This window comes from Fusarium keratoplasticum, chromosome 4 (assembly GCF_025433545.1).
Source record: "Fusarium keratoplasticum isolate Fu6.1 chromosome 4, whole genome shotgun sequence".
NCBI classification, from domain to species: Eukaryota; Fungi; Ascomycota; class Sordariomycetes; order Hypocreales; family Nectriaceae; genus Fusarium; species Fusarium keratoplasticum.
Window position 1 is genome coordinate 333,882 of NC_070532.1, and position 25,938 is coordinate 359,819.

The following is a 25,938-nucleotide window of genomic DNA, read 5'->3' on the forward strand; positions in this document are numbered from 1 at the left end:
TTTATTAAAGTATTAAATTCCTTAAATTAATTTTTAATATATTATATAATTATCTTAGTAATAATATAAATAACTTCTTAGTTCTTTAAGGACTTATTTTAAAGCTTTAAATAATACGTTTTAAATCCTTATATTTATAATATTAATATAAAAGGCTATAAGTTATTAAATTAATATTTCTAAAAGAAATTAATATAATTATAAATAAAAGCTTTTAATTTAATAAAAATATTATTCTTAACTAAGTAAATAAAGCTTATTAAAACTTATTTTTTTTTAGCTTAATATATATTAATAAAATCCTTTTTTTAAAATTAAAAAATAATAATTTCTTATTTTTTAATAAATATATATATTTCTTAATTAGAGAGGTATTTATATAATAAAGTATAATAATATTATTAATATTTTATTTAGCTAAAGAGGGGTTTACCTAAGTTATTAATAATATAAATAGCCTAGATAAATATATATATATTATATATATTATAGCGGCGCTTTTTTTAATTAAAAATTAAGATATAATTAATTTTAATTAAAAATAAGATTTAACTTTAATTTAAAGCTATTTAGACTTTAATTTATAGAAAAATAAGGTAATTATAATGCATAAGGTAGTTATAATAGTAATATAATTATAAGTTATAATACCCCCTCTATAATAAATAGAGGGGTTATATAACTCGCTTACCTAATCCCCTGGGTAGAGATATATTATATCGATTTGTTTCTCCCACTAGTAGACACACTTCCTAACGTGCCCAACACTTTAGGCATTTGAAGAATCGTGATTGATGGCTTCAAACCAACACCATCGCCAATCGCGAGCGTCTTCTTCGCGCAGTCTCAGTGTAAGGGAACGCCTGGTGGGCTTAAAGACTGGCTAGAGTATATGCATTCTTGTAAACACCATCGAGGTTTGAAGTAATGTCAGCACACCAGAAACGAACCCGAAGACGACAGTTGCTTCTCCACGGAATTGGGACGCAGCCCCTACTCGCTTTCCCTGATGGTGAAGTGGTGGCGTGCCCGGAACGTCCAGTCGATAATTGACCCAAGCAAAATAATGGCAATTATAGCACAGACATAATTCATATCTGGAGGACTCGATTAGCATAGTTCAACAAGTCGTTTAGTGTTCAAGCAATTCGTTGTCAGTGAGACTCACTAGGTCCGGTGGCAGGCATGACATATGGGAAGGAGTAAATGACGATGGCAAAGAGGCAGAAGCAGATGGTCATGACTCTTGAGACGGTCCCAAAAAGCCCCAGGTTGAAAGGCCCCTTTATTTCCTTGTTTCGAGGGAGCAGAGAATAAGCCGCTGGAAGCGTGTAGGTGAGAGAGGGGAAAATGATGACTCCAGCAGCCAGACTGCGATAAGAGTCAATAGGTGAGTCCCAGGGGCGAATGGGGCTATTACCTGTTGAAAGCCGTGGTCGAGGCAACGCACAGCACTGACAGAATGCCACTGAGGGAGGCACACAGCATCAGAGCTTCGAGGGGGATGTTTAGCTTTGGGTGCACCCTGGACCATAGGTGTGAGAAAGGAAGGCCATTGTCGCGAGCAAAGGACCAGCAGATCCTGGACTGATATGCGTGAAGGGCCACCAGAGCAAAGGTCCAAGCGACAATGAGCAACGACATCATAACGATGGCTCCAGCTTGACTTCTTCGCAGGGAAATGTAGAATAGCTCGAGCAGTGGAACACCGGTTTCGGTATTGACGATGGCGTCAAAGTCCGTCATGCAATACATCAGAAGGACGGCAAGGGGCCAAGCCGTCACGAAGCCGATGCCGACGGTAAGGTATAGGGCCTTGGGGATGTTCTTTTCCGGCTCGATGATCTCCTCGGCCATGTGTACCGCCGTGTCGATCAGGCCGAAGCTATAGTTGGCATTGATTAAGCCAACGAGGAAGGCCATGCCCTTGGACTTCCAGCCACTGATGTTCTCGACGCTGCCGAATATGAAGGATGCCTCGGTGTGAGAGGTGCTAACGGCAGGTACAACGACAATGACGGCTGCGCAAACGATGATGTTGACAAACATGCCAATTGAGACACCCTTGGCCACGTGGTCCTTGTTCATGTTGATAATGAAGGTCGAAAAGTTAAAGGCGAGACCGATCAAGTAGGCGTGCCATTGCTGGATGACGCTGCTTGGGGTCAGCATAGAGACTCACTACGTGACTTATTCGTGCCAAGGACTCACTAGCCAGGATGAGCGAGCTTTGCAACTTCGAGGACCATATAGCCCATCAAGACGGTCGCACCAGCCGAAGCAATAATACCTCCAGAGAGATTGCAGATTCCCGTAAAGTAGGCTGATGGACGAGCGAGTCTCCCGGGAGCCAGCTTGGTCACCCAGTAATACTGGCCACCGGCGTTTGGCATGGCGCTGACCAGCTCAGACAAGGTGGTGACAAAGAAGATGTTGAAGAAGGCGACGATGATGAGTCCATAGACGAGAGAAGCTGAGCCGCCAATGACAACACCAGTCGAGAAGCCGCCTGTCACGCCCAGCCATGACGCGGCAACCATGAAGGCGACTCCGACAAGTTGGACTGTGCTCAGCTCTCTTTTCATCTGTGGCTTGTATCCCATGGCTGAGGATGTTAGCTTTGCTTCGAGCTACCTTTGGCGACATACCTATCAGTCTGGCAGCATCAGGTGAAATGTCCTTTTGCTCGCCCATAGCAACAGACTCGGGCCTGGCTCTGCCGTCAACCTGCTTGTGGTTCTCGGACATCTTTTCGCCACCTTCAAGGCTTGTACGGTCCATGCTGTGGCTGTGGAGAAGGATGAGTCGGTCAAGTAGCGGCGAGGAAGGATGGCGAAGGAGACAAAGGGAAGTCGATGATAGCCTGACTGGACTGAACGAGACGGCTACTGGTCGTTTAAATAAAATGGAATGTGACTCCGACTGGCCGACCTGGCGTATGATCAACAACGTCTTTGCTCAAGGGGCACATACGGTTGGTGATGGCCACTGTCCAGGCCGCCAACTACCCCGCGTTCTTCTCGAGGGAGATGGATCAGGATGTTTAGTGACTCTTACCGCTTTAAGCAGGGGTGCGAGATGGATAAGCGGCACCGTCTTATCCTGTGCTATTGCGGAGGGCCGACCAAGTAAGTATGGGATAGAGTTGACCATGGGCTGCACTAACCGTCATGGGCATCGAGACCAGTCTTTAGTCACTGCGCCAGCTTTGCCACCTGGAAATTTTCTTCAAAGGGTAAGAAAGCTAGTGACTTTTGTGGGGTAGCGAGTCGGAACTGCGTTTTGGTGCTTGACCCCCAACCCTCCGGCCCTCAACGTCCCCATCTCCCCTTTTGCAACACCACAGCTCGATTTTTGTTGACCACCAACGCCCTGAGTAGAAGGCGTGAGAAACTTCTGATCAAAACAACCGACTAATTTCGACGGCGACCATGTCCATGCGTGTTGAGGCGGTACGTCCGAGTCCCGGCTCGCGGCCTCTACCTTTCATCTCCCCGAGCACTAACATGGCTAGATTTATACGTATCCGATCAAATCTCTTAGAGGTGTATCACTTTCTTCAATAAATGCCAAGCCCACTGGGTTCGCATACGACCGTCACTTCATGCTCTGGGATGTCAACAAGAAGGAGAACCTCCACATTGGACTTCGTCCCGCCCTCTGCCTCTTCGCTACCCGACTGACCCCTGAGGACGGCCCCCGAAGCATAGAGGTTGAATATGGCCTGAATCATGTCTTTGACCAACCCTCTGAGCATGTTGACCCGTCTCCCCTATCAGTACCCCTGGAGCCGGATGTCAAGAAGTTGCCGCGAGTCACTGTGACGATGCACTTCAGTCCGTGCTCAGCATACGATATGGGAAGCAAGTATAACGACTGGTTCACCCATCGACTGGGATACCCTGTTAAACTGCTCTACATAGGAGACCATCGCAGGAAGGTCTTGGGGAACATGGGCGAAGGAGTAGCCTACAGGACGACCAAACCGGTTCATATCTCGCTGGCCATCATTCCAGTGGCCCTGACGCTTGGGTACTCTTTCTATTCCAAGGGCAAAGCAGGCAGTACCCCTTCAACAAACACAGGTATCCTGATTCTTGCCAGCTTCGTCGTCCTCGTGCAGCAACTAAGACGCTGGATATGCACAGCAGGGCCATCGATCACATTCGCGGACCTTGCTGCATATCTCATCATCAGTACCAAGAGCTATCAGGACGTCAATGAAAGGCTGCCCGACGATGAGGAGATGGACATTACCAAGTTCCGAGCCAACATCGTTGTGTCGGGAGCCAACGAAGCCTACGAAGAAGACTTTTGGTCTCAACTGCGAATTGGCGGCAACACCACCATGAAACTGACCCAAAACTGCGCCAGGTGTAGTAGTCTCAACGTTGACTACGCCACGGGCAAGGCTGGAAAGACTGAAGCCGGCAAGGTCTTGAAGAAACTAAGTAAAAACAGGAGGGTTGATCCGGGAACGAAGTGGAGCCCGATCTTTGGGAGATATGGGTTTCTCGCATCGGCCTCGACGAAAGCTGAAGTAGTTGTCATCAGTGTTGGAGACGAGGTTGAGGTGACGGGGCGCAATTTGGAACGCACCATCACAGGTATGTATCCCCCAAAAAGCCAAGGTACTAGTTTATCTGACGCATTTGATGCAGAGTATCCCAAGTCTTAACAATAGGGTAGTCGGGATGCATAGCAGGAGAGGGGCGGCCGTGATGAGTGGGTTACTGGAAGAACAGGTTCAACGGTCTTCTGGCTCAGATATCCCATCAAGGGCCGGGCTTCAACTGTATCAACACACACAAGAGAACAGTTTCAACATTTAGACTATTTGAGAGACACGGAATCAACCGCAGATTATTGGGCTAGCTTCAGTCTCACATGAATATCTTGTTCTCGGGACCCAAACACTGTAACACATGGTGATTGCAGGCCAGCATCAGGGCTCAGGCCAGCCATGCAGCAACTAGACCCCTCAGTCCTTCTTCCATCCAAGATTCGTCAATTGATGACTTGGCGTCAAACCCGTGATCTCCATTTTCAATGGCCAAGGTGAATGGAAGATCTGGATCGACCTCACTGAGTTTCTCCCGCAACTTGACGCTGCCTTCAACTGGCACGACAGTGTCTCCCTTTCCATGCCAGACAAACACACCGCCCCGCGGAAACCTTGCGCCGTTCTCGAGTTTTTCCAAGATGAAAAGATCACTCTGGTCGCTGGGGAAAAATTGACCATATCCTCCATTCTGGATAAAGCTGAACATCAGCCCGGCGCGTGTGAGCTGGGGGTCAGCTGAGATGATGGATGGGATCTCCTGTGCCCTCCACTTGGCCTCGTGTTCGTGCACCAAGGAAACAGGCAAGTGGGGGCTCCCAAACATTGGCTTCTCGTACAACTCGGTGAAGTGTTGGCTCTTGGTATCGACGAGGGGGTAAGAGGCCGTCACAGCTCGGATGTCGTTGGAATGGTCGAGGCCGACGAGGAGACTGAGATACCCGCCGGCGCTATCTCCGGCCGTCATGATGCGCGCGGTATCAACATTGACGTTTGCCTTATTTCTAATAAAGCCTGGGAGGTCGGTACGTGTCCAACTGAAGAAATCGTTGATGTCCTCGATGATGTCGTGGATGCTCGCCTCGGGAGCAAGCCTATGGTCGCAGCTCACAATTACGGCATCGTGTCGAGACGCAAGTTCAAGGTGCCATGGGGCAAAGAAGTCGGGGAAAAGGCTAGAGCCAGTGATAAAACCACCTCCATGGATTCGAAATAGGATCGGTCGGGGATCTGCTGGACCCTGCTTGGCACGCTCGAAGAGGGCCTCGGGGATGAGTACATGACAGGCAATCTTGTGATCCGAGACGGTCTTGTAACTGGTCTCGAGGATGTGGAAGTTGTCAAAGCGGGACAGGTCGTTGGGGTTAAAGTGAGCCATCATGTCGGCGTAGTTGGTTGTTCAAGGGGGTGCTGTGGTGGTGCAAGTCAGACCGGCTGACAGGCCTTTTATAAGACGAAGGGGCTTGTTCGAGCCAGGCAGTGAAGACTTAGTACTGTTTCAATACGGCAGTTCGTAGGGGCCCCGGTACTTGGGCATGAGGAATCAAGATGCACGACCCAAAGTTTATGAATGAGTCATTGCGGCATGAATGATACAATACAGCTCACGATCTCCACAATCATTATTGATAGGCTTCACGATTTCATAGGCACGGCCTCCGGTAACCCTTTACGGAAGTAACTCCTTGGAATGACCCCTGATCAGGGCCCTGTCCTGCAATCCACATCCTCATGTACCAAACTCTAATCGTCCCCCCCGGAGTCATCACTCTCAGAACTACTCGAGTCCCCATCCGGCATGACTATGCTGTTGAGGAAGGTAATCTACACGCATCAGCGATGAACTAGAGCGTTGCAAGGCTGTGATCAGTCAACTTACAAATCCGACCAAGGGTCTTAGAATCTCTGTGACCTTTTCCTGTGTATTATCGGCGAGCAGCAAGTCATCCTGGATCTTCTTACTCAAAGTAAACTTTCTCAGCTTCAAGAGTTCAATGTCCCGGTGGTTAGCAATAAATCCCTGACTCTCCAAGTCAGCTACTAGATCCGTTACTCGACGACGTACTGCCCACTTTTGGCTTCGTCTTCAGAGCAGACTCCTTGTTCTCGCGGGCAAAGTACTTGAGCGCCTCATCCTCCCTAGACCCTGTCTTTAAGCTAGGCATAAACGACTCCTTGAGGTTGCGGTCATTTAATATTCGACGCCATCGCCTGGGTCTCTCGTCGATGCTCGCCCGAACGCTTCGAAGCTGCTGGGCGTTGGGTGCAAAGATGCCGCCGGCAATGAAAGACGCGCCAGGTTCGAAATGTATATAATAGTGTGCGTATGTCCCTTTTCGTCCCGTACGAGACCATGCGGCTGAAAAGTGTGCCTGAAACCTTGAGCCTCATAGGATCACCGTGGAAAAGGGTTGCGATCGCTACCTTGTATGGCTTCTTGTCAGGGCTGAAACGCAAATCTCTGTAGATGCGAAACATGACGTCCTTGGCAGGAAGCTCGGGTATAGTATCGTCAATAGACATAACTGAAGACGTTGTACGCTCCACAAACGTCTCCCAGTTCTTGAATGCTCGACGGAACTCCCCATCGTGGGCTCCAGAGTGTCAGCACCACGATCCGACAGCCTGTGATACCTTTGTTACCTTTCAACCACGCTCTATTATTGTTTTCCTTCAAATCTTCCAAGAATACCAGACTGTTTGGATGAATCCTAAAATCAACGTATTTGATGTCACCGGCGTCTCTCATTCGCTCGAGGGGGATAATGGTTAATCTCGGCGGCTCGTCTTCGTCAGTCTCTCCGTCCGATTCGTGGTTCTTGAGTACGTCTTGTGTTGAGTCGTCATTGTCGCCGTCTCGGTCGTTTTCGTTGTCTGCGTCCTCGTCGTCATTCTCCTCGGACTCGTCGACATACTCATCTCCTGATTCATCCGCATTGGCGTTTTGCTGACCATGCCTTGATCTAGTCCAAGAATCGCTCGGAGCCTGTCAATGGTTCTTCTCGCTATCGCTTTCGCTGTCAATGGCGTAACGGACCTTTCTTGACCGACTCGATGATCGAAGACGATGGGGTTGAGGCTTGGGGTTAAGGGACAACTTTCGCTTGTGCGCAGGCATGATGCCCTTCCATCAATAAGAAAAAGTAGTTAATTGAAGACTGGGAGAATTCAGAACAAACTAAAAAAGCCACAACAACAAACACCCATTGGCGCTCCCCAGAGACGAGAGACGCTCAGGAGCCTGTCGTGACAGTCGTGCTAAGATTTGTCCATCCGCGAAAGCCACATCCAATCAGCTTCAGCCGCTAAATTTACATCCTTGTAGCCTCGCACCCGGTCCCAATTAGGAAGGAGTCGCTGGTGGGGGTGACAGGGGATTTGATGGCTTGACGCAACATGGACCAATCGTGGCAATCGATGACCATCAACTCATTCAAACATCTTTCTTTGATTCATTCTCAGTAGAGTATCCTAGCTGCCGTGTCCTTCCCATCAGGCAGTCAAGAGCTGCTCGTAGAATGCTGCCAGTCCTCGTTCGTGATCTCGCAAATGGATCTCCAAAATCCAATGCCTCTTCTTCCCATCCTTGCCCAGGGTGCTCATGGGTACCTTATTCCCCTTGAGTATGTAGAGCGTCGTCTTGTCGCGAGGAATACGCTCATGGGGAAAGGATCCAACGAGGTGACCAGCCAGGTCTGCGCCAAATGACCACCCGTCTTCCTCCGCAGTCCGAACAGCGATATCGTAGAGCTCCTCGCCTGTCATGTCGGGATTTTCCAAGAACTGGCCTCTCACTTTGTTCCAGATAGGCTCAAGAGCATCTCGGATCTTCTTCTTATGAGGGTCGTTTCCAAGAACATAGGTTCTCCCGAAATCAGCCTCCCATGATTCAAAGACCGGGCCAAGATCTACCACAAGGATATCATCCTCGCCAATGACGCGGTCAGGGGGGTTCTCTTGGAAAGGCTGGAGCGCATTGGGTCCGCTCCTGACAAGTCGCTTGTGCCAGTGGGTTTCAATGCCGTACCGTGTCGCGCCAAGCTGGTAAATCTCGCCGTTGAGTGCTTTTTCGCTGATTCCGGGTCGAATAAGGTCTCGTTCGATCTCGTCAAACATTTCAAGAGCCTTCGCCTGTGCCGCGAGAAGCTGCACGGCCCGCTCACTGCTGTCGTATACCATGGTTGATGTTGAAAACGAAAAGTTGAGGTTGCTCGGCGTATGGACTCTTCCAAGCTACCAAGCACGCATTGTCTTATATCATTTCCTGTGTCTACCTTCATCATTACGATGGGTCAACTCATCACTGATTTCTAAGCTTTCTCAAGTGGGTAGGTATGCTAGGCATTACAAATGCGGAGTCTCGCGAGGTATCTCAAACAGGCAATTACTTGATTGTATTCTTTTATGCTCTGATACTTGGATAGAAATCTCTGCTAAAACCTTGACCACAAAGCCCCAAGGAAGTTTCCAATCAACCAGTGACAGTAAGATGTGATGTTTTGTTTACGAAAGCGCAGTGCAGAATTGCCTAATATTTTCACTCTTTGCTACTGTAGAAGGACCTGTGAGACCTGAGGTCACTCAATACGCTTGATGTGAGCCAAGTTGATCACCCTGGAATCCATTGCTAAGGGCGAGGACCGAAAATAAAGTGGGGAACCTAAGCTGCTAGGGAGTACCTAAGAAGATGCGAAATTACCGCGGCAAAAAAGGTTACTACTAGCAGGCCCTAGCAATTCTTCTGCCAGGCTCCACCATCCTTAACGGCAAACAATGGGATGCACATAACCTAGACCCGACACAGTTTGTACTTGGCCTTTGAGACAACACGTATAGAAAAGACTTTTAACCTGAACTAACATCTAAGGGTTACATTCTTCTTAGTCTTAAATATCCTAGCAAACAAGCAATGAGCGCCACTACTCCCGCGGTAATAATGAAGACGCTGGAAGGAAATTGTGAGCATGGCGTTCTGCTTGTGGAGCATGTATGCGATAATGTCGCCTGAAGAATGGTCAGCGGAACAAAGTCATTATCCCCCTTTTTCTTCAGATGGAAGAGCACTTACTTGGGCCACTACATCTCCCAAATACAGTTCTCTCAGGATATCATCCGCATCCTCGCTGTGGCCGACTTCATCGTACGCCTCGGTCGCGTCCGTCCCTGCAACCTCCAACAGTACCTCTTCTCCTCCGCTATAGCCTCGTTGTTAATGATTATCACTGGGCTGGGGAGGAATATGCCAGTAATCCTCCCATGTACTATGGGCGACTTACGGGTGCTTTTTGAGAAAAGAAGTACAGTCGTATACCTTGTTCCGGATCACCATGTATGGATCATGGGCGCTGTCATGTTTGGCCACGTCTTGCAGAGTGAACGAGCGTGAAGTCGCCATGTTTTCCAAGACCTGATGATGCAAGTCGGGGGGCTTCGTAGATGAGGGAATTGCGTGCAGGTGAGTCTTTGGTATCAAATTCAGCCCAGGGAACTATCGATACCGGAACAACGAGACGGCGGTAGCAGCGTGTCGCCTTTATTGTTGCCATCGTGCCAGACACTCTGAGAGTTTCTCCATCGCCAATTTGCCATTAATCAGCCTATGTGCTTCCCTAGCCGGATCTTTATTACTAATTCCGGCTTTTCACCTGTCGTATGCGCGCCTCTTGACTTGCCTTGTTGAGCCTAGACACGACTCGCAAAACAACACGTTAGAGATGGGACGGCAAATGAGTCCAGCTAGTTGCCTCTTTGATCTGGACTGCGAGGGTCATCTGACGGCTGAGTTGGTAGTGTCAGGGAGCTTCCGCCAACTTGCAGGCGCTGCAAGGTCATGTAGGTATGCTAGTTAAGCTGCGTTCATGGTGCATTCTATGTGGCCAGTGACGTAGCTCGGCCCCTTTACCGATATCTGAGAAATTTATGTCATTGTGATGTTGATGATTATTTTGTCTTCACTATTGGTAGTACTAATATGGGTTTTCTTCCCATGGACGAACTGTTGGGAAGATTTTTCTGCATGAGACGGAGCACCATGTTCGCACACTGCGCGCAGACGTTCTGACTAGAACTCGAGACACCAGTTCTTGTCACTCTAGCTTCTGACTAGACCCTTGAATTTTGCTTTCACGTCGGAAAGTAGAGTTTGATCGTTGTTGTTCGATCAGATCGTTGTATCAAGTTGTCTATCGACCAAAGAAACACAATTCACATGCAGTGAGCTTAGAAACGCTTAGAGATGTTCCATTCTTATCCTGACCCAGAGTTTCGCTCTTGCGTCGGAGCAGCCTTTCACAGCCTGGGTTCCAATGAAGCCTGACTGTGCGTGTCGGGAGCCAAATCAACGACCACTGTCTTATAATTGGTATACGCCTTGATACCAGCCTCTCCCTGTTCCTGGCCAATTCCCGACTGCTTGAAACCGCCAAAGGGAATTCGGGGATCTACGGTTTGACTGTTATTAATCCATACGGCTTATACTGCTGTCAGCATCTATAATCTCAGGGCGTTGGAAAATAGGGACAACTTACTGCCAGCCTTGATCTTTCGTGTGATGCGATGCGCCCGGGCAATATCGCGTGTGAAAACTGCCGCAGCCAGTCCAAACTCGGTGTCATTGGCCATCTTGACCGCTTCAGCCTCCGACTTGAACGGCAAGATGACGACAAATGGTCCGAAGATCTCCTCCCTGTAGATCCGCATGTGAGGCGTCACATGGGTAAAAATGGTTGGTTCCAAGTAAAAGCCTTTGCCGTTCAGGTTCTTGTATGCTTTACCTCCATGCACAAGCTTGGCACCCTCGTCTTTTCCGGACTGAACGTAGGAGAGGATGCGGTCGAACTGTGCCTGTGTAACCTGAGGACCTTGGGAGGTGTCCTCAGCAAAAGGGTCCCCAATCTTGGCGTCTGAAACTGCCTTGGCTTTGAACAGTTTAAGAAAGCGGTCATACACCTCTTCTTGGACCAGCAAGCGACTGTTGGCAGTACAGTTCTGCCCGGCGTTAGCCATTATCCCCGGATACGCGGCAGCAACTGCAGCATGCAAGTCGGCATCGTTGAAGATAATCAGAGGGGATTTCCCTCCCGTCTCCAAAGTGACGCTTTTCAGGTTCGACGATGCCAACTTCATGATCTCCTTTCCTGTCTGGGTAGAGCCGGTAAAGGCAATCTTATCCACGTCGGAATGAGACGCAAGAGCAGAGCCAGCAACAGCTCCAAAGCCGTTGATGATGTTGATGACACCGGGTGGGAAGCCAGCCGGTGCGACTAGGCTGGCGAGGAAGAGGGCTGATAGAGGAGTTTGCTCTGAGACCTTGAGAACAATCGTGTTTCCAGCAGCAAGAGCTGGGGCTACCTTCCAGGAGGCCATGACGATGGGGTAGTTCCATGGAATAATTTGTCCGCAGACACCGAGTGGTTCCGGTATAGTGTAGTTGAGTTGGGTCCCTCTCGTCTGAATCACTTGCCGTAGCACAACGCAGTCAGCAACATGACAAATTGAAGAATGCAAGAGAGAGCCCTAAGCGTACCTTGGCCGTAGCTTTTGTCTGCCCAGCCGGCATAGTATCGAAACACGTCAACTACCTCGGGGATGTCTTCTAGGAGGGCCGTGGAGTATGGCTTGCCTGACAATGTTAGTTGTCTATTGCATCTCACAGGTTTGCTTCCATCTTTACCATTGTCCCAAGACTCGATCGCAGCAAGCACCTGCGCATTCTCGTCTATGAGATCGGCCAACTTGTACAACAGTCGGCTTCTATCCTGCCCTGCAACATCAGACCAGGCCCCCTCGAAGGCCTGGCGGGCGGCGTGTACTGCATATTCAACATCGTTGACACCGGCCGCATGCACGCGGGCAATCTCTGTTTCGGTGCTCCAAGTTGTTAGCGATCAGGAGTCATGGGATTGCGAGGCTCTTACGCGGGGTCAATTGTAGAAAACGTTTCACCCGACGTGGATTCAATAAACTCGTTGTTGATGAAGAGACCTAATGGCTGTCGGTATCGGATCCCGTTGGGTGTTGTCAGATCCGCAAAGATATTGGCAGCCATTTCAGCTGTTGGTGAGCAGTTTCAGAAGATTCTAAGGTCGGTATGGCGAATTAGAACTTGAAAACTGGTTTAAGTCGGCTGGGCGATTATTCATATGAGGCCCAGGGTGTTGTCGGGTCCTTGGGAGGTGGGATATGGGAGGACAAGATTGCGTGGAGGACCTCGGGATCCTTACGGAAGTGGCAGGGCTTCCTCGGATGGGTCAACGAGTCTCGATCTGGAGCAGGTATTAGGCACTCATCGCCTCGCTCGCAATAGTGCCTGAACAGGCAACTAGTATTGGGCCTCTCTTGGACACACAGTTGAGCCGTGGACAAGGCCGATATCCGATCAGAGGGAAGCATTAAGTGGGCTTGCTACGTCTTTAAACTTCTCTTTACTGTTTCTTTCTCTTTTCGTCAAATCAGAAATATGAAGCTACGTTATAGCGCAAGTTGGTAGTTGGTAGTTGCCTCTACGAGGTACCTTTCCAGCATTCTAGAGTTATCGTCCCCTCATCCACATATCTCGTCTAGGAGTGACAGTCACGAACGAAGCAAGGACCGTAAAGGAAAAAGCAGGATCTTGGTCCTACTGGTCCTCCCAAGCACCACCGTGACGCTCGCTATGACGCCAGGCAATTAATAATGGAGATGGGTTTAAAGTTGGGCCTTCGGATTCTGACCAATTTAGGCAAGTGGGTCCAACGCGAAACTTAGCTGGAGAGCGCTAACTAGATCGAGTTTTCGCTCGGAACCCACGACCATGACTAATGAGACTTCTCTCGCCATCCGAGACGAATTCTTTCGATGCATGTTGCTTCGCTCATCAGACAAACAAGGAAACATGGATTCTCGTGATGCTTGCTCCGAAGCGAGGTTAAAATCACACATGTTGGTCCTTAGCCATGCCTCATCACTTACTCCATGCCTTCTTTGATCAACAGACACAACCCAACGTCCTCCCTCACGAGTCTCCTCTCGCCAGCAACCATCCCCGACGCACCTCGATCGCTGTGTCCTAGCACTCACTATGGCTAAGCGACGATATGGGCAGGACCGACCTGTCTCGGACGTGTCAGCTCTGGGTAGGCCTCTGAAGTTGGCCTTTTCTCAGCGAACAGCCAAGAACCGCTTCTTGAAGGCATCTATGACCGAAAGGCTGTGCACTTGGGACACCGAGGACATCAACAAACGCGGAATTCCCACTCAGGACATTATCAATGCCTTCAAGTGGTTCGGTGAAGGAGGCATTGGTACGATCCTAACCGGAAACCTGATGGTCGACCCCATAAACATCGAGGGCCCCGGCAACTTGATTATCCCCCCCGACGCTCCCTTCGAAGGGCCACGATTCGAGGCCTATAAACGTCTTGCCTATGCAGGAAACCACGCTGGAAGTTTGATGATTGGCCAGATTTCTCATGCTGGTCGTCAGGTTCAGAGCCGACTGAACTCTGATCCCGTCTCAGCGTCGGCTGTGCATCTCACCAAGGAGGTTTGGGGTATGAAGTTTGCAAAGCCGCATGCTGCCAGCCACCAGGAGATCAAGGGCCTCGTGGAAGCATTTGCACATGCGGCCGAGTACCTTTACAAGGCCGGCTTCGACGGAGTAGAGCTCCATGGCGCTCACGGCTACCTGCTCTCCCAGTTCCTGTCTCGCCGGACCAACCAGCGTACCGACGAGTACGGAGGTTCAGTCTCGAACCGAGCCCGCATCATCGTGGAGATTGTCTCCTCGATTAGAGCACGAATTCCCATGTCCACTGGCTTTGTCCTCGGAGTCAAGCTCAACTCTGTCGAGTTTGACCAGAAGGGATTCACCCCCGAGGAGTGCGCCGAGCTTTGCGAACTCCTCGAGCATCAGTGCCAATTCGATTTCGTGGAGCTATCGGGTGGTACTTACGAGGACATGGCCTTTGAACACAAGAACGAGCACACCAAGAAGCGCGAGGCATTCTTCCTGGAGTTTGCCGAATCGATTGTGCCAAGGCTCAAGCAGACCAAGGTCTTTGTCACGGGAGGGTTCCGCACAGTCAGCGCCATGGTCAAGGCGTTGGATGTCGTTGATGGCGTTGGCCTGGCCCGTCCACTCTGTGCAGAGCCCAACTTGCCCAAGGACATTCTGGAGGGCAGGGTGAACACAGGAGCCGTGGTTTTGAAGATCAACAATCAAGACTACGGTCTGACCGAGACGGTGGCGGGAACTCAGATTCGCCAGCTCGGGAGAAATCAGTGTCCTATGGATCTCACTAATGATGAGGTTGTCGAGGCTTTCAAGAAGAGCACTGAGAAGTGGGAGAAGGCCTTGGAGGCGGATGGGGACAAGATGAAGGTCTACGGTTACGTGGATTTGGAGGGGGTTGAGCTGGCTCCGATGGGTAGCGGAGACAAGTCATGTAAACTTTAGATAGGTAGCCTGTTCTAGACCAAGTAGCGAAGATTTAGAGTCGAGGTGTTCAGTCCAATTCTTCAGGCACCTCTTTGTGCGCCACCTTTCCGCCTGCTGTCGCCTGACCACCAGCGGACATTGTACCCTTCGTGCCGTAATACCCGTTGAGTCATTCCAGAACTGCCTCATCCCAAGCTCAAGTCGAGACAGGACCAGGGTATCTATGTTCTGGTTAGAGAATTGGCGCAGAACCGTCCGATGAGCTCCTTCAAACACCTACCCAACTATGGGGGGATCAGAAACAACACCTGGGTCCACTCCTAAGGAGAGTGCAGTGGGGAGATCACACTCTAGCCCTTGACCAACGGCAGTCCAGGTCGGCCTACCCCCCAACCGCAATGTCCTCATAACTTGCATCTCTGGGGCTTGTATGTTTGAGGAGATTAGCCCGCCTCCCTTGCTAGGGACGATGGAAATCGACAGCACAGACGGGGGAGGCACATGGACACTCCGCTCCCCCACGCTCTCCCCCGGATTTTTTTGCCCAGCAGCACCGCGAAATGCTGCAAGTGCTTGGGGTTCCCCCGGCTTTGACTGACTCAACAGCTTCCCCCCTTACTGTGCCAGGAAGGTATTTGGAGAAGGGTCAGGCGACTGGCCCGTCACAATGGCTTGGTGCGGAGAGGGGTTTTGGCCTAGCTCACCACAAGATTCAAGCACTTTCGTCATTTACCAATCAGATCCATCGCTTATCAGCCAATTGTGACCTTCCGCCCTATCTCGGGTTAACTCGTTCCCCTCGCCTATCGCCCCTTTGCCTTCTGGGGTAGCGCATGCCGTCGGGGTCGTGAAAGCTGGGAACCATGATTCTCCTCTCTCCCCAATCCCATCACCACTCAGTGAACGACTCAACATTGTCCCCCCTCTCCTCTCTCGCCAAAATACAGCAGTAGCCATGAAGCCCTCTTATCGCGTGCGGTTCGCTTCCGAGAACAAGTTCCAGTCCCGAGTCAAGAACCATCCTCCAGCACCGACAAGCACCGGCACGGGCGGCAGCCCGAATGAGGCTCAGGTGTTTAGCCCTGCAGCAGCTCGCAAACCGAAAAGCAGATCTGGATGCAAAGAATGCAAACATCGCCGGGTCAAATGCGACGAGAAATACCCGGTTTGCAGTCACTGTCAAAGGCGCGGTTCGGTGTGCCTCTCTGCTACGCCGTCCACCAAATGGCAGGTTGAGATGCCGTGGATGATCACCAGGCCTATCGCCGAGCCGTGGATGGGCATTGTCAACCCCAAAAAGAAGCTTCTGCAGTACTGGCTCGAAAAGACCAGCCGGATAATGACTGTGTGCCCCGAGAACAACCCCCTGTCCTACCCCTTGCTCGAGCATCTCTTGTCCACTCCGTCGCTGCTGCATGCTGTGCAGAGCGTGAGCGCAGGACAGGAGCACTTCTTCCAATCGAAAGAGCTTACCACCTGCCTACAAGAGCGCGGCTTGGCTATCCAGGCCCTGCGACATGAGATGCAGGACGCTGCCAACCTCAAGCCTGCCTCCCTACTCACCGTTTTCCTGCAGGGTGTTTCATGGTCGTGGACAGAGGACCACCCGGACAATTATGGAAAAGAGCACCTCCAAGCCGCCCGTAGCTTGCTGGAGAAAATGCTCGAGGACCCAGAGAAGCGACGAGACCCATTGGTCCAGTTCATGCTCGGCTGGTACCTGTACTGGGATATGTCATGCGCCTTCATCGCCGCGCCCCAGGATCTCGCTCCCCTCAACACGGCGCAGGTGTTTGATGCCATCCAGGCCACCCGCAGCTCATTCCACCCTATGATTGGCTTCTCCTCGGAACTTCTGTATCTAATCGCATGCCTCGGTCGGCATTGCCGCCAGGTGCTGGAAACCGATGCTAGGGACCCGGTCCTAGAGGCAACTTTCGAGGGCCAACTTTTGGCATGGGAACCAGAACATGATGATCAGGACCTTGTCGACATGAGTATTGGGTACCGTAACCACGGGCTCATCATGCTGTACAACATCTGCGGCGTGCCTTTCCAGGTTGACGACATCACCTCGAGCGAAGACTCCTCGGACATGGTTGAAGACTCCCAGGCCCGGATAAGACCGCTGGTTATGGACTCTTTGGAGCGTTTATTCAAGACGCCAGTCGACGCACCTTGCTTCAGCTTCCACTCAGCACCCCTCCTCACTGCTGCCGCTGAGCTCACAAAAGAGGACGTCGAATTGCGCACCGCGGCCGTTGAGCGATTCAAGGCCATATACTCAACCAACAGAGTAGCTGTCAACATGTGGGCTATCGAACTTCTGCAAGAGCTCTGGGATCTCCATGACTGTGGCATCACCATCACTTGGCTGGAGTTGCTGATAACCAAGAAATGGACCTTGACTTTTGCTTAGGGTTGGAGCAGCTATGGATCACACAATTGACGTCTGAGCAGATTGGAATCAAGGTATTCTTCACGCATGAGTGGGGAGAGACCTTTGTTGGAGGAAATTGTAAACAGTTGGCAAGACGTATGGCCCTGCTCTGTCTCGCTATGTACACTCAATTTATATGCGATATCGCATTTGCAACAACATGGACGCGAGCTTAAATTCTAGGCCTGATATGGAACGAAGAATAATCCTTGATGATCATCTCGGCGCCCTTCTCAGCAACGGCGTAGACAGTCAGCATAGGGTTGACGGATGGGATGAGTGGGAAGACACTGGCATCCACAACGCGCAGCTGCTTGACTCCACGGACACGAAGCTGAGGATCAACGACGGCCATGCTATCCTTGCTCGTGTCTCCCATTTTAGCCGTTCCACAGGGGTGAAATACTGTGCCATGAGTTTTGCGGGCGTAGTCGATGAGCTGCTCCTCTGTCTGGACGTCCGGGCCTGGTGCAACTTCTCGCTTGATGAGGTCTCGAAAGGGGGCAGTTGCAGCCAGCTTGCGACCGGCCCGGAGCTCGAAGAGGATCGTCTTCAGGTCGTAGTCCTCGGGGTCGGTCAAGTACCGAAAATCGATAGCCGGGCGAACCTTGGGGTCAGATGACTGTAGGAAGATGCGGCCTCGGGAACGCGGCCTTGGAAGATTCGGAATCAGGCAGTAGGCGTTCTCGGGGGCATGATACCCATGGCGAGCCGTGTTATCGTCGAATCCGATTCCAAAGACGTGGAACATGGAGTCCATGATGTCCCCATCATCCCCCCGCGAGTTCTGCGCCTCCCGACGTAGGAAGAAGCACACGTCAGAGTAAATGACCGACTCTGGCGGAACGGGTGCCTTCATCTCCCACATCATGACCGTCTCTGTATGATCCATCAGGTTCTCGCCCACTCCTGGGACATGGGCGACCACAGGAATGTCGAAGCTTTCAAGCTGGTCCTGTGGCCCAATGCCGGAGAGAAGCAATAACCGGGGCGAATCGAAGGCTCCCGCGCAGAGGATGGTTTCGACGTCTGACCTGACAGTGATGGGGAGGCCTGACTTGAGAGTCAGGCTGACCCCAGAAGCGACATTGTCGATAAAGTTGACGCGATGGACCCAGGCGCTCGTGAGTATGGTCAGGTTGGGCCTCTTCTCCTCCCCGCTTAGAATTGGGTGTATGTAGGCGATGCTTGCACTGCTGCGATAGCCATTGTCAGGATTGTGGGCTATGGCCAAGTGGCCAGCTGATGGAGTAATCTTGCCCGTGTGCACAACGTCTTTGTTGAACGAGCCCGTCCTGGGGATGCCGAAGGCTTTTTGAGCCGCCTCCACCAGGGCTAGGTCGACAGGATTGTGGTACTTGGGCTCGATGCTATTGACCGTGACGCGGAGCTTGTCCACGAGCCTCACCATCTCGTCAAAGGTCCATCCATGAGCGCCTGCTTCCTGCCATTTTCGAATGTCATACTCGAGAGGTCGGAACGAGATGCAGCCGTTGATGTTGGAACAACCCCCGAGGATCTTGCCGCGAGAGTGCTGAATGAAGCCATTGCCTGTGAGCGGCGTGTTAGCCGACCCAGAATCTCTTTTTTCACATCAGGAACTTACCATTGGGCTGAGGAACTGAGCTCCAGCAGTAATCATGGTCGCCTCCCCAAGAATTGACCTGCAGCTTCAGATCGTGGAGGTTGTCTTTGCCGACGTCGCTCTCGCCCCCCTCGATGAGCAAAATGCTGGCATTCGGGAGCACTGCAGCTAGTCGGCTCGCGACAACACAGCCAGCCGTGCCGCCTCCTACGATGACATAGTCGAAGGCGGTCTGGTTGCGTCTGAGGCTTTCCACGGTAGTCATGGCGACTGTTACGAGGGACGGGAGGACAGAGAAGGGAACAGGTTTCTGTGTGCAAGCTCGATCGGATGACTTGGTATCTATTCGCAACTAAGAAGACATGTTACTAAAAGAACGTGGTAGACTGCATCCGCTTTATTCTCCACGGTGACATGAGCACGGGATTTGTCTCGGCCAAGTCCGCCATGGTTATGAGGCCACTACGTGCGGCACAACGGCATCCTACCGCGACGCTTGATCCTTGGAGCGAGTGACCGCATTCAACTAGTTCGCATTCCTGACTATTTTGGAAGTCCCCTTTACTATTAGTTACTGGTTGTAATTGTCCTCGGTAGTCGAGACTGTTGGCGAACTCCGGGTCCACGCACGAGACGCCCCCCGCTAAATTGGCCTCGCATTCAACCCCGATCGGGCAATTCGCTAGCTAACACTCCCGGGAGATGGGTCCTGTCTTTCTCCTCGAGAGCCGATTGACAGCCCCGGATCTTGCCAGCGCTAGAGAGCCCCAAGAATCGTCAGTGGGGGTCCCGGAATAAGCATGAGACTACATATGGCACTTGCTCTTCGACCATCTCAGTTTGCAGCTTCGTAGAGTCCGAACGCAGACATTCTATCATCTCCATACTCGAATCCAGCAAGGAAACCTCTTCATCATGGTAAAGGTCACCATCTTGGGCGCTGGGTAAGTTGGATTGCATCTCCCTTAGCCCAGCAGGACTGGCTAACCATGACTCCAGAGTAACCGGCATGATGGCCGCGGCCAGTTTGCCCAGGAACTACAACGTGACCATCGTGGCCGAGCATCTCCCAGGTGACTACGACACCAAGGAGTGGGCTAGCCCTTTTGCAGGGGCCATCTGGGTCGGTGTTCATCAGTCGTCGCCGCGGGAGCAAAAGATGCAACTCGAAGGCCTGATGGGACTCCTCAGGTTGGCAGAGACCAACCCCGAGTCAAGCGTACGCCAGATTGAGATGACAGAGATCATGGACCGTGGTACCAAAGAAGATGTCTGGTATGCTGGCAAAATCCCCGAATTCCGCTTCTTGAGCAAAGAGGAACTTCCCAAAGGCGCCATCTACGGCATGAAGTACAAGACGGTTGTCCTGACGCCGCAAAAGTTCCTCACGTGGCTATACAAGAGACTCCAGGCTCGAGGCATCAAGTTTAGACGCACTCGAGTCTACTCACTTGCCGAGCTCAAAGGCCTTGGCCATGATGTCCTTATCAATGCGTCTGGAATCGGAGCAGAGGGCCTAAAGGATGTCATGGAGAAGAACCTGACTCCCTGGAGGCTTCAATGCGTGGTTGCCAAGGCCCCGCCCACCTATGACCGGCTCTTTATCCGTCGGGGAGATAGGGGATACTATTCGACCGCATTTTCTCGGCTCGATGGCACTGTCTATGTTGGAGGTGTTCTTACTGAGAATGACCGGGACCTTTCTATATCTGAGGAGCAACGAAAGAAGGTAATTCTAGTCACACAACAGTGTCTTGATTTGGAGAAACCCTCTAACCGATGTGGTCTATAGATTTGCCAGAATGCCCACAACAACCAGCCTGACGTCTTTCCATCTCCAGACCCCAAAGACTGGCCCATTCTCTACGATCACGTGGGTGTCTACGCCACCATGGACAGACGTATCTGCGGCGTGCGCTGCGAGAAGGAGGTGGTTGATGGGCAGAGAGTCATTCACGCCTACGGACAGAATGCAGGAGGCTACGTCTACAGCTTTGGCCTTGCTCGTGAAGTGGTGAACCTCACAGAGGAGTACCTTTACGAGCTTCCTGCGACAGGCAAGTTGTAAATGGGACGGCGGAGAGCAACAGCTGGCGGTGTGGGTTATAATAGAGACGTGGCTTTGTAATCATACAGAAAATGTTGTAGAAGCTTATCAACAGCCTGTGATCCAGCTCTTCAAGGTTCTTTTCGCAGTAAAATCATGTCTTTCTAATCATGGCTATGCTATTGTGATCATTTTGGAAAGCTATCAGCTCATTTGAGTGCCTCTCACAGTTTCTTCTGGATCCGCACGCGTTTACCGTTTGGTGTCTGGCTATGCTTAGACCTCTCATAACTTCTCTCCCGCTCTAGCTGGCCATCCTCAGCACGGTACCACGCTTAGCAATGTACAGAGGTGAGCGATGTGACGACTCTTCTATTGCAGTTGTGTAGTATTCCTCCCCCTTCACACGAGAGTAACCTTTTCTTGCAAGTCAATAAAGACAGCGACATTCGCAAAGTCCTCACTGCACTCAAAGGTAATCGTCTGTCCCTTCTTCATGACCATGATGTCTCCCTTGCCCAATGTAAACTTCTCCCCACCATGGACATCGATGTCGATGGAACCCTCCGTCACAAACAAAAACTCATCCACCGGCCAGACGAGGGTGTCTTTTCCTTTCTCCCGCAACATTCCCACGGCAACTTTTCCATCCTCTGAGCGGTAGATGATCGACTTGGTGCCGTCATAAAGGGGGAATGGCTCCTCGGGGAACGAGTCCCAGTGTCCGTGAGGGACGGCTTTGGGGTCTGACGTTCCAGTCAGATTTCCTTGAGATGCGGGCATGGCAGCTGTGACCAAGGTGCAGCGTTTGAGTCTGGCGAAGCTGGAATACTTTTCTTGATAAAAGAAAACGATGAAAGATTTCAGTGTAGAATGAGGTCAGGTTCGGGTACATGCAGTCAAAGCCCTGAGACCGGCTTTAAATACAGCTCAGGTGTCTCGACGACAAGTCAGACATGACATGTAAGGGACATCCCCGTTACGGCCATCTCCCGAGATGCGGGCGCGAACTGACTATGGCACTTCGGCACGAGGCGGAGAAAGTGGGTTTTCGCTCTCGGTCCCGGATAGGAAAGCCGGAGGTTATAGGCACGGCCGTTGTTGGCGCAGGCACAGTGTGCTCTCCAACGGTTTAGTAAGATCTCGAACTAGCCCTTTTATTGGAAGACTTGATGAATAAGATTCCATTGGCATTTGTATTGCTTCATCACGCTCTCCCACTGGCCAAGCGTGGAAGAATTCATGTGATAATAGACCGAGCTGCTGTCAGCCCACAATTCATTGTGCCGTCTCAGCTATCTTGACCATTGACCAGATCTCTGTCCTCCTTTTTAATCATTACCACTCAAAAGCCCTGAAGATGAGCCTTCCAACCGACTCCCTTGCGAGATTTGGTCGAACCCTGAGCGACTCGTCACTGCTGACATGTCAAGGTCTCATCGAAGGCCGTTGGCAAAGCGCTCCCTCAGGCTCAACCTTCCCCGTCTTCGAACCTGCTTCGGCCTCTATCCTACTTGACTGCTCAAATTTTAGCCGTCAAGATATTCAGCGAGCCATAGTCAGTGCCAATGTTGCGCAAAAGAGATTCTACACCTCCACCACCGCGTCTCAGCGTGGGAAACTCCTGAGGACTTGGTACGAGCTCATTCTTGCAAACAAGGAAGATTGTGAGCTGTCCAAGTGAACAGGACCCGATGTCGTATTCTCACTAACACTTATTCACAAGTGGCCACAATCCTGACACTCGAGAACGGCAAGGCCATTGCAGAGGCCAGAAGCGAAGTCGAATATGCGGCTTCCTTTGTTTCCTGGTTTGCTGAAGAAGCCACCCGCTCTTACGGAGACGTCATCCCCTCGTCGACGCCTGGTGCAACTGTTTTTACGATAAAGGAGCCGGTCGGAGTCTGTGGCATCATTACCCCTTGGAACTTCCCTGCGGCCATGATAACGAGAAAGGTCGCGCCAGCTCTTGCAGCCGGATGTTCAGTTGTGATCAAGCCACCGAGTGAAACACCCTTCACGGCCCTAGCCCTAGCGAAGCTCGCGGTAAGAGCCGGCATTCCGGCAGCATGCGTACAGGTCGCCCCGACCAAGGATCGTGCTGCCGCGTCGGAGCTCGCGTCCAGCCACATCATCAAGAAGCTGAGCTTCACAGGCTCTACAGAGGTCGGCAAGCATCTGAGTTCCCTTGCCGCAAAGACTGTCAAGAAGATGAGCATGGAGCTAGGCGGCAATGCAGCCTTCATCGTCTTTGATGACGCCGACTTGGACCTGGCTGTCAAGGGCGCGACGCAGTCCAAGTTTCGCGCAACCGGCCAGACTTGTGTCGTAAGTCCCTCGAAACAGCAACATGGCTTTCCTCTACTAAATGTAGCCCCAATAGTGTGCCAACCGACTCTTTGTGCATGAATCGGTCGTCGACGAGTTTGCCAGACGATTAACAGAACAGGTCCGTCAGCTGAAACTAGGGTTTGGTCTCGAAGAAGATGTCACCCAAGGGCCCCTGGTGAACGAATCGTCGGTCGAAAAGGTCGCTGCGCATGTTCAGGATGCTCTAGAGCACGGTGGAGAGCTTGTCTTTGGCGGCAGACGCCCCTCCCGCCTTGGCAACGGGTACTTCTTTGAACCCACCATCATCAAGAATGCGACCACCGACATGGCAGTGGCTCGCGAGGAAACATTTGGTCCATTGGCGGCAATCTTCAGCTTCAAAGATGAAGAGGAAGTTATCCATCTTGCGAACAACACGCCTTTCGGCTTGGCTAGCTACTTCTTCTCCCGGGACCTGCACCGTGTTCTCCAGGTGGCCAACGCCCTAGAGGCCGGCATGATCGGGGTGAATACGGGGGCTATCAGTGCAGCGGAAACACCTTTTGGTGGGATTAAAGAGAGTGGTTTTGGAAGAGAAGGGAGCAAATATGGCCTGGAGGAGTACCAAGTCATCAAGTCGGTGACGATCGGTTCCATGAAGGCGTAACTTAGCGAAACAGTATGTCACCGAGGCAAGGCTGGACAGATCAACCTGTAGAGGCTGAAATTACAATGGTCAGGTTGGTGTCGTGATATTATTTCCTAGCAGCTGGGGGCGAACCAGGCTGCTTGACCTTTCAACGACGATATTACTCTCAAAACAAAGTACCTTCTACAGTACAGTCGCAAGGGTACAGTAAGTAGGGGCCATATCTACACCAGTTTAGAACTCACTTTAGGTCGGTTCTCCGTGTTAATTCACGATTAGGTCTCTCTACTGTCATCGATAGCCTAGAGCGTCACGCAGTCTTGACTGTGTGGTGACATAAAAGTGAGTTCTAGACTGATGTAGATATGGCCCCTACTTACTGTACCCTTGCGACCGTAGTAGGTAACTGGAGTGCTGCTTTGCGAGATCAAATCTGACGTCAGTGAGTTTCCTCTTTCGGCCATTTCGCGAGGTCCACATTCGATTGCTCAAGACCTGGCGTCTGTACTCGTGTCCCCCACAGCTGGCTGCCCCTGATACGATACCCAATCATCAAGTGGTAGTGAACACTGCCAGCCCAGCCAATGTCGCACATCATCTCAAAGTGGAAAGTCACTCGATCAAAGGGCTCAAACAAGCGGTGGGGGAACCTAGTTTCCAAAAAGCCCAACGGAAATAATTCAGCCATAACACAACTAAAGTCACGCTGGCTAACGTTGGCCTCTATCTCCGAATTCACATAGACACTGCCGCGTGATTACTAGGCCCTTGGTGCCGCTGGTATCTTCGGTGAAGCTACAGGGACCGAGCAAGATCCGTGCCAAACCCTGCGGCGGGCGTAACAAACGTTGATCTAACGACCGCTTGGTAGCTAGCTCAGGCCACCGACAACGCCAGAACCCTTACCCTGTTCTTTTGCTTTCTTCCGGATCTAGCGCCGGACCTTGATACCTGCTCTATCTAGCATAGAGTTCACTTGGCTTCGGATCAACGACAACCTGGGAGGTAATACACAATCGGGCCCGATCATGGCCTGGAGCCGGCAAGCGAGCGGGGGTCCTGATGTAGCATCTCAATATCTTGGTCTATGCGGGGGTTGGGGCTGACCTTGCGTGCAGTTAGGAAGAGACTACAAAAGAATAGGCTCGACTACCGTCCTCTACAGCAACTCAGAACGTCTCAGCACCACTCAATCAGGAATCGAACCACTCTGCAACTTCCTCTTGGCATATCATGATGCGCTGGGTCACCACTCCTGCGTCGCTTCTGCGGCTTGGCACCCTACTCTCGCTGCTGGGCGCCGCCATCTGCAGCTCCGGCTTCGAGTCGCGAATGAACTCGGCCCTCAACGATGTTTTTGGCAATGATACCAGCGCGCGTATCCTCCTAGTCCGCCACTTTGAGCCGGGCGAGTTCACTCTCCCAACCCGAGACTCTGACGGTCTGCCCATTCTCAGGGTACCCCGAGCCCAGCAGGGCGTGACGGTGGTCAAGTTCTTCATACGGACCAACGGTAGTGACGCACCTGAAGAACCCTCGCCCAACTCTGGCACAGACGTTGGCCTTGAGATCTGGTTCCCTGACCCCCTCGCCTGGAACGGACGCATCTACAGCCACGTTGCTGGTGGCTTCCAGGGTGATGTCCAGGTTGTTGCACTCAACGCCTCATCGTCTGAGACCTGGAAGGGACGATACACGTCACAGATGGCCTCGGAGCTTGGATATGTGTCGGGAGTCACCAACGGGGGCCAGTCCAACCCGAGAGGCATCGAAGATATGCAATGGCTGCTCAATGATGATGGAACTTGGAACATGGAGGGCTGGAAGAACGCCAACTGGCAAGCTACGCATCTTCTGTCTGTCAAGTCCAAGGCTATAGCAAAGGCCTATTATGGAAAGCCTGCTCGATACTCGTACATCTATGGCTGC

At 51.4% G+C, this 25,938-nt stretch overlaps 11 protein-coding genes across 11 annotated transcripts; 5 read left to right on the forward strand and 6 right to left on the reverse strand.

Annotated features, from left to right (window-relative positions):
- Positions 1 to 993: 993 nt before the first annotated feature.
- On the reverse strand, positions 994 to 2,781 carry NCS57_00516600 (uncharacterized protein; the record flags this gene model as incomplete). Its single annotated transcript, XM_053055100.1, has 5 exons — positions 994 to 1,097; positions 1,169 to 1,371; positions 1,421 to 2,155; positions 2,212 to 2,605; positions 2,649 to 2,781. The coding sequence occupies 5 exons, from the start codon at positions 2,779 to 2,781 to the stop codon at positions 994 to 996; spliced, it is 1,569 nt and encodes a 522-aa protein (XP_052914055.1).
- A 650-nt stretch (positions 2,782 to 3,431) lies between these two features.
- NCS57_00516700 (MOSC domain-containing protein) lies at positions 3,432 to 4,678 on the forward strand (the record flags this gene model as incomplete). Its single annotated transcript, XM_053055101.1, has 3 exons — positions 3,432 to 3,452; positions 3,515 to 4,607; positions 4,662 to 4,678. The coding sequence occupies 3 exons, from the start codon at positions 3,432 to 3,434 to the stop codon at positions 4,676 to 4,678; spliced, it is 1,131 nt and encodes a 376-aa protein (XP_052914056.1).
- A 1,626-nt stretch (positions 4,679 to 6,304) lies between these two features.
- On the reverse strand, positions 6,305 to 7,679 carry NCS57_00516800 (uncharacterized protein; the record flags this gene model as incomplete). Its single annotated transcript, XM_053055102.1, has 6 exons — positions 6,305 to 6,385; positions 6,441 to 6,581; positions 6,634 to 6,933; positions 6,986 to 7,155; positions 7,205 to 7,547; positions 7,599 to 7,679. The coding sequence occupies 6 exons, from the start codon at positions 7,677 to 7,679 to the stop codon at positions 6,305 to 6,307; spliced, it is 1,116 nt and encodes a 371-aa protein (XP_052914057.1).
- A 374-nt stretch (positions 7,680 to 8,053) lies between these two features.
- Positions 8,054 to 8,740, reverse strand: NCS57_00516900 (Peptidase-M24 domain-containing protein; the record flags this gene model as incomplete). Its single annotated transcript, XM_053055103.1, has 1 exon — positions 8,054 to 8,740. One exon carries the CDS (start codon positions 8,738 to 8,740, stop codon positions 8,054 to 8,056), a length of 687 nt encoding a protein of 228 aa, XP_052914058.1.
- Positions 8,741 to 10,849: 2,109 nt separating this feature from the next.
- Positions 10,850 to 12,608, reverse strand: NCS57_00517000 (Aldehyde dehydrogenase; the record flags this gene model as incomplete). The annotated part of the gene is made up of 5 exons (XM_053055104.1): positions 10,850 to 11,001; positions 11,089 to 12,018; positions 12,087 to 12,182; positions 12,234 to 12,430; positions 12,478 to 12,608. 5 exons carry the CDS (start codon positions 12,606 to 12,608, stop codon positions 10,850 to 10,852), a joined length of 1,506 nt encoding a protein of 501 aa, XP_052914059.1.
- A 1,011-nt stretch (positions 12,609 to 13,619) lies between these two features.
- Positions 13,620 to 14,996, forward strand: NCS57_00517100 (uncharacterized protein; the record flags this gene model as incomplete). Its single annotated transcript, XM_053055105.1, has 1 exon — positions 13,620 to 14,996. The coding sequence occupies one exon, from the start codon at positions 13,620 to 13,622 to the stop codon at positions 14,994 to 14,996; it is 1,377 nt and encodes a 458-aa protein (XP_052914060.1).
- Positions 14,997 to 15,933: 937 nt separating this feature from the next.
- NCS57_00517200 (Zn(2)-C6 fungal-type domain-containing protein) lies at positions 15,934 to 17,397 on the forward strand (the record flags this gene model as incomplete). The annotated part of the gene is made up of 1 exon (XM_053055106.1): positions 15,934 to 17,397. The coding sequence occupies one exon, from the start codon at positions 15,934 to 15,936 to the stop codon at positions 17,395 to 17,397; it is 1,464 nt and encodes a 487-aa protein (XP_052914061.1).
- Positions 17,398 to 17,590: 193 nt separating this feature from the next.
- NCS57_00517300 (GMC-OxRdtase-N domain-containing protein) lies at positions 17,591 to 19,268 on the reverse strand (the record flags this gene model as incomplete). Its single annotated transcript, XM_053055107.1, has 2 exons — positions 17,591 to 18,969; positions 19,025 to 19,268. 2 exons carry the CDS (start codon positions 19,266 to 19,268, stop codon positions 17,591 to 17,593), a joined length of 1,623 nt encoding a protein of 540 aa, XP_052914062.1.
- A 650-nt stretch (positions 19,269 to 19,918) lies between these two features.
- Positions 19,919 to 21,071, forward strand: NCS57_00517400 (uncharacterized protein; the record flags this gene model as incomplete). Its single annotated transcript, XM_053055108.1, has 3 exons — positions 19,919 to 19,947; positions 20,003 to 20,732; positions 20,796 to 21,071. The coding sequence occupies 3 exons, from the start codon at positions 19,919 to 19,921 to the stop codon at positions 21,069 to 21,071; spliced, it is 1,035 nt and encodes a 344-aa protein (XP_052914063.1).
- Positions 21,072 to 21,452: 381 nt separating this feature from the next.
- NCS57_00517500 (Cupin-3 domain-containing protein) lies at positions 21,453 to 21,833 on the reverse strand (the record flags this gene model as incomplete). The annotated part of the gene is made up of 1 exon (XM_053055109.1): positions 21,453 to 21,833. One exon carries the CDS (start codon positions 21,831 to 21,833, stop codon positions 21,453 to 21,455), a length of 381 nt encoding a protein of 126 aa, XP_052914064.1.
- Positions 21,834 to 22,410: 577 nt separating this feature from the next.
- NCS57_00517600 (Succinate-semialdehyde dehydrogenase) lies at positions 22,411 to 24,027 on the forward strand (the record flags this gene model as incomplete). The annotated part of the gene is made up of 3 exons (XM_053055110.1): positions 22,411 to 22,717; positions 22,777 to 23,378; positions 23,434 to 24,027. 3 exons carry the CDS (start codon positions 22,411 to 22,413, stop codon positions 24,025 to 24,027), a joined length of 1,503 nt encoding a protein of 500 aa, XP_052914065.1.
- Positions 24,028 to 25,938: the final 1,911 nt, after the last annotated feature.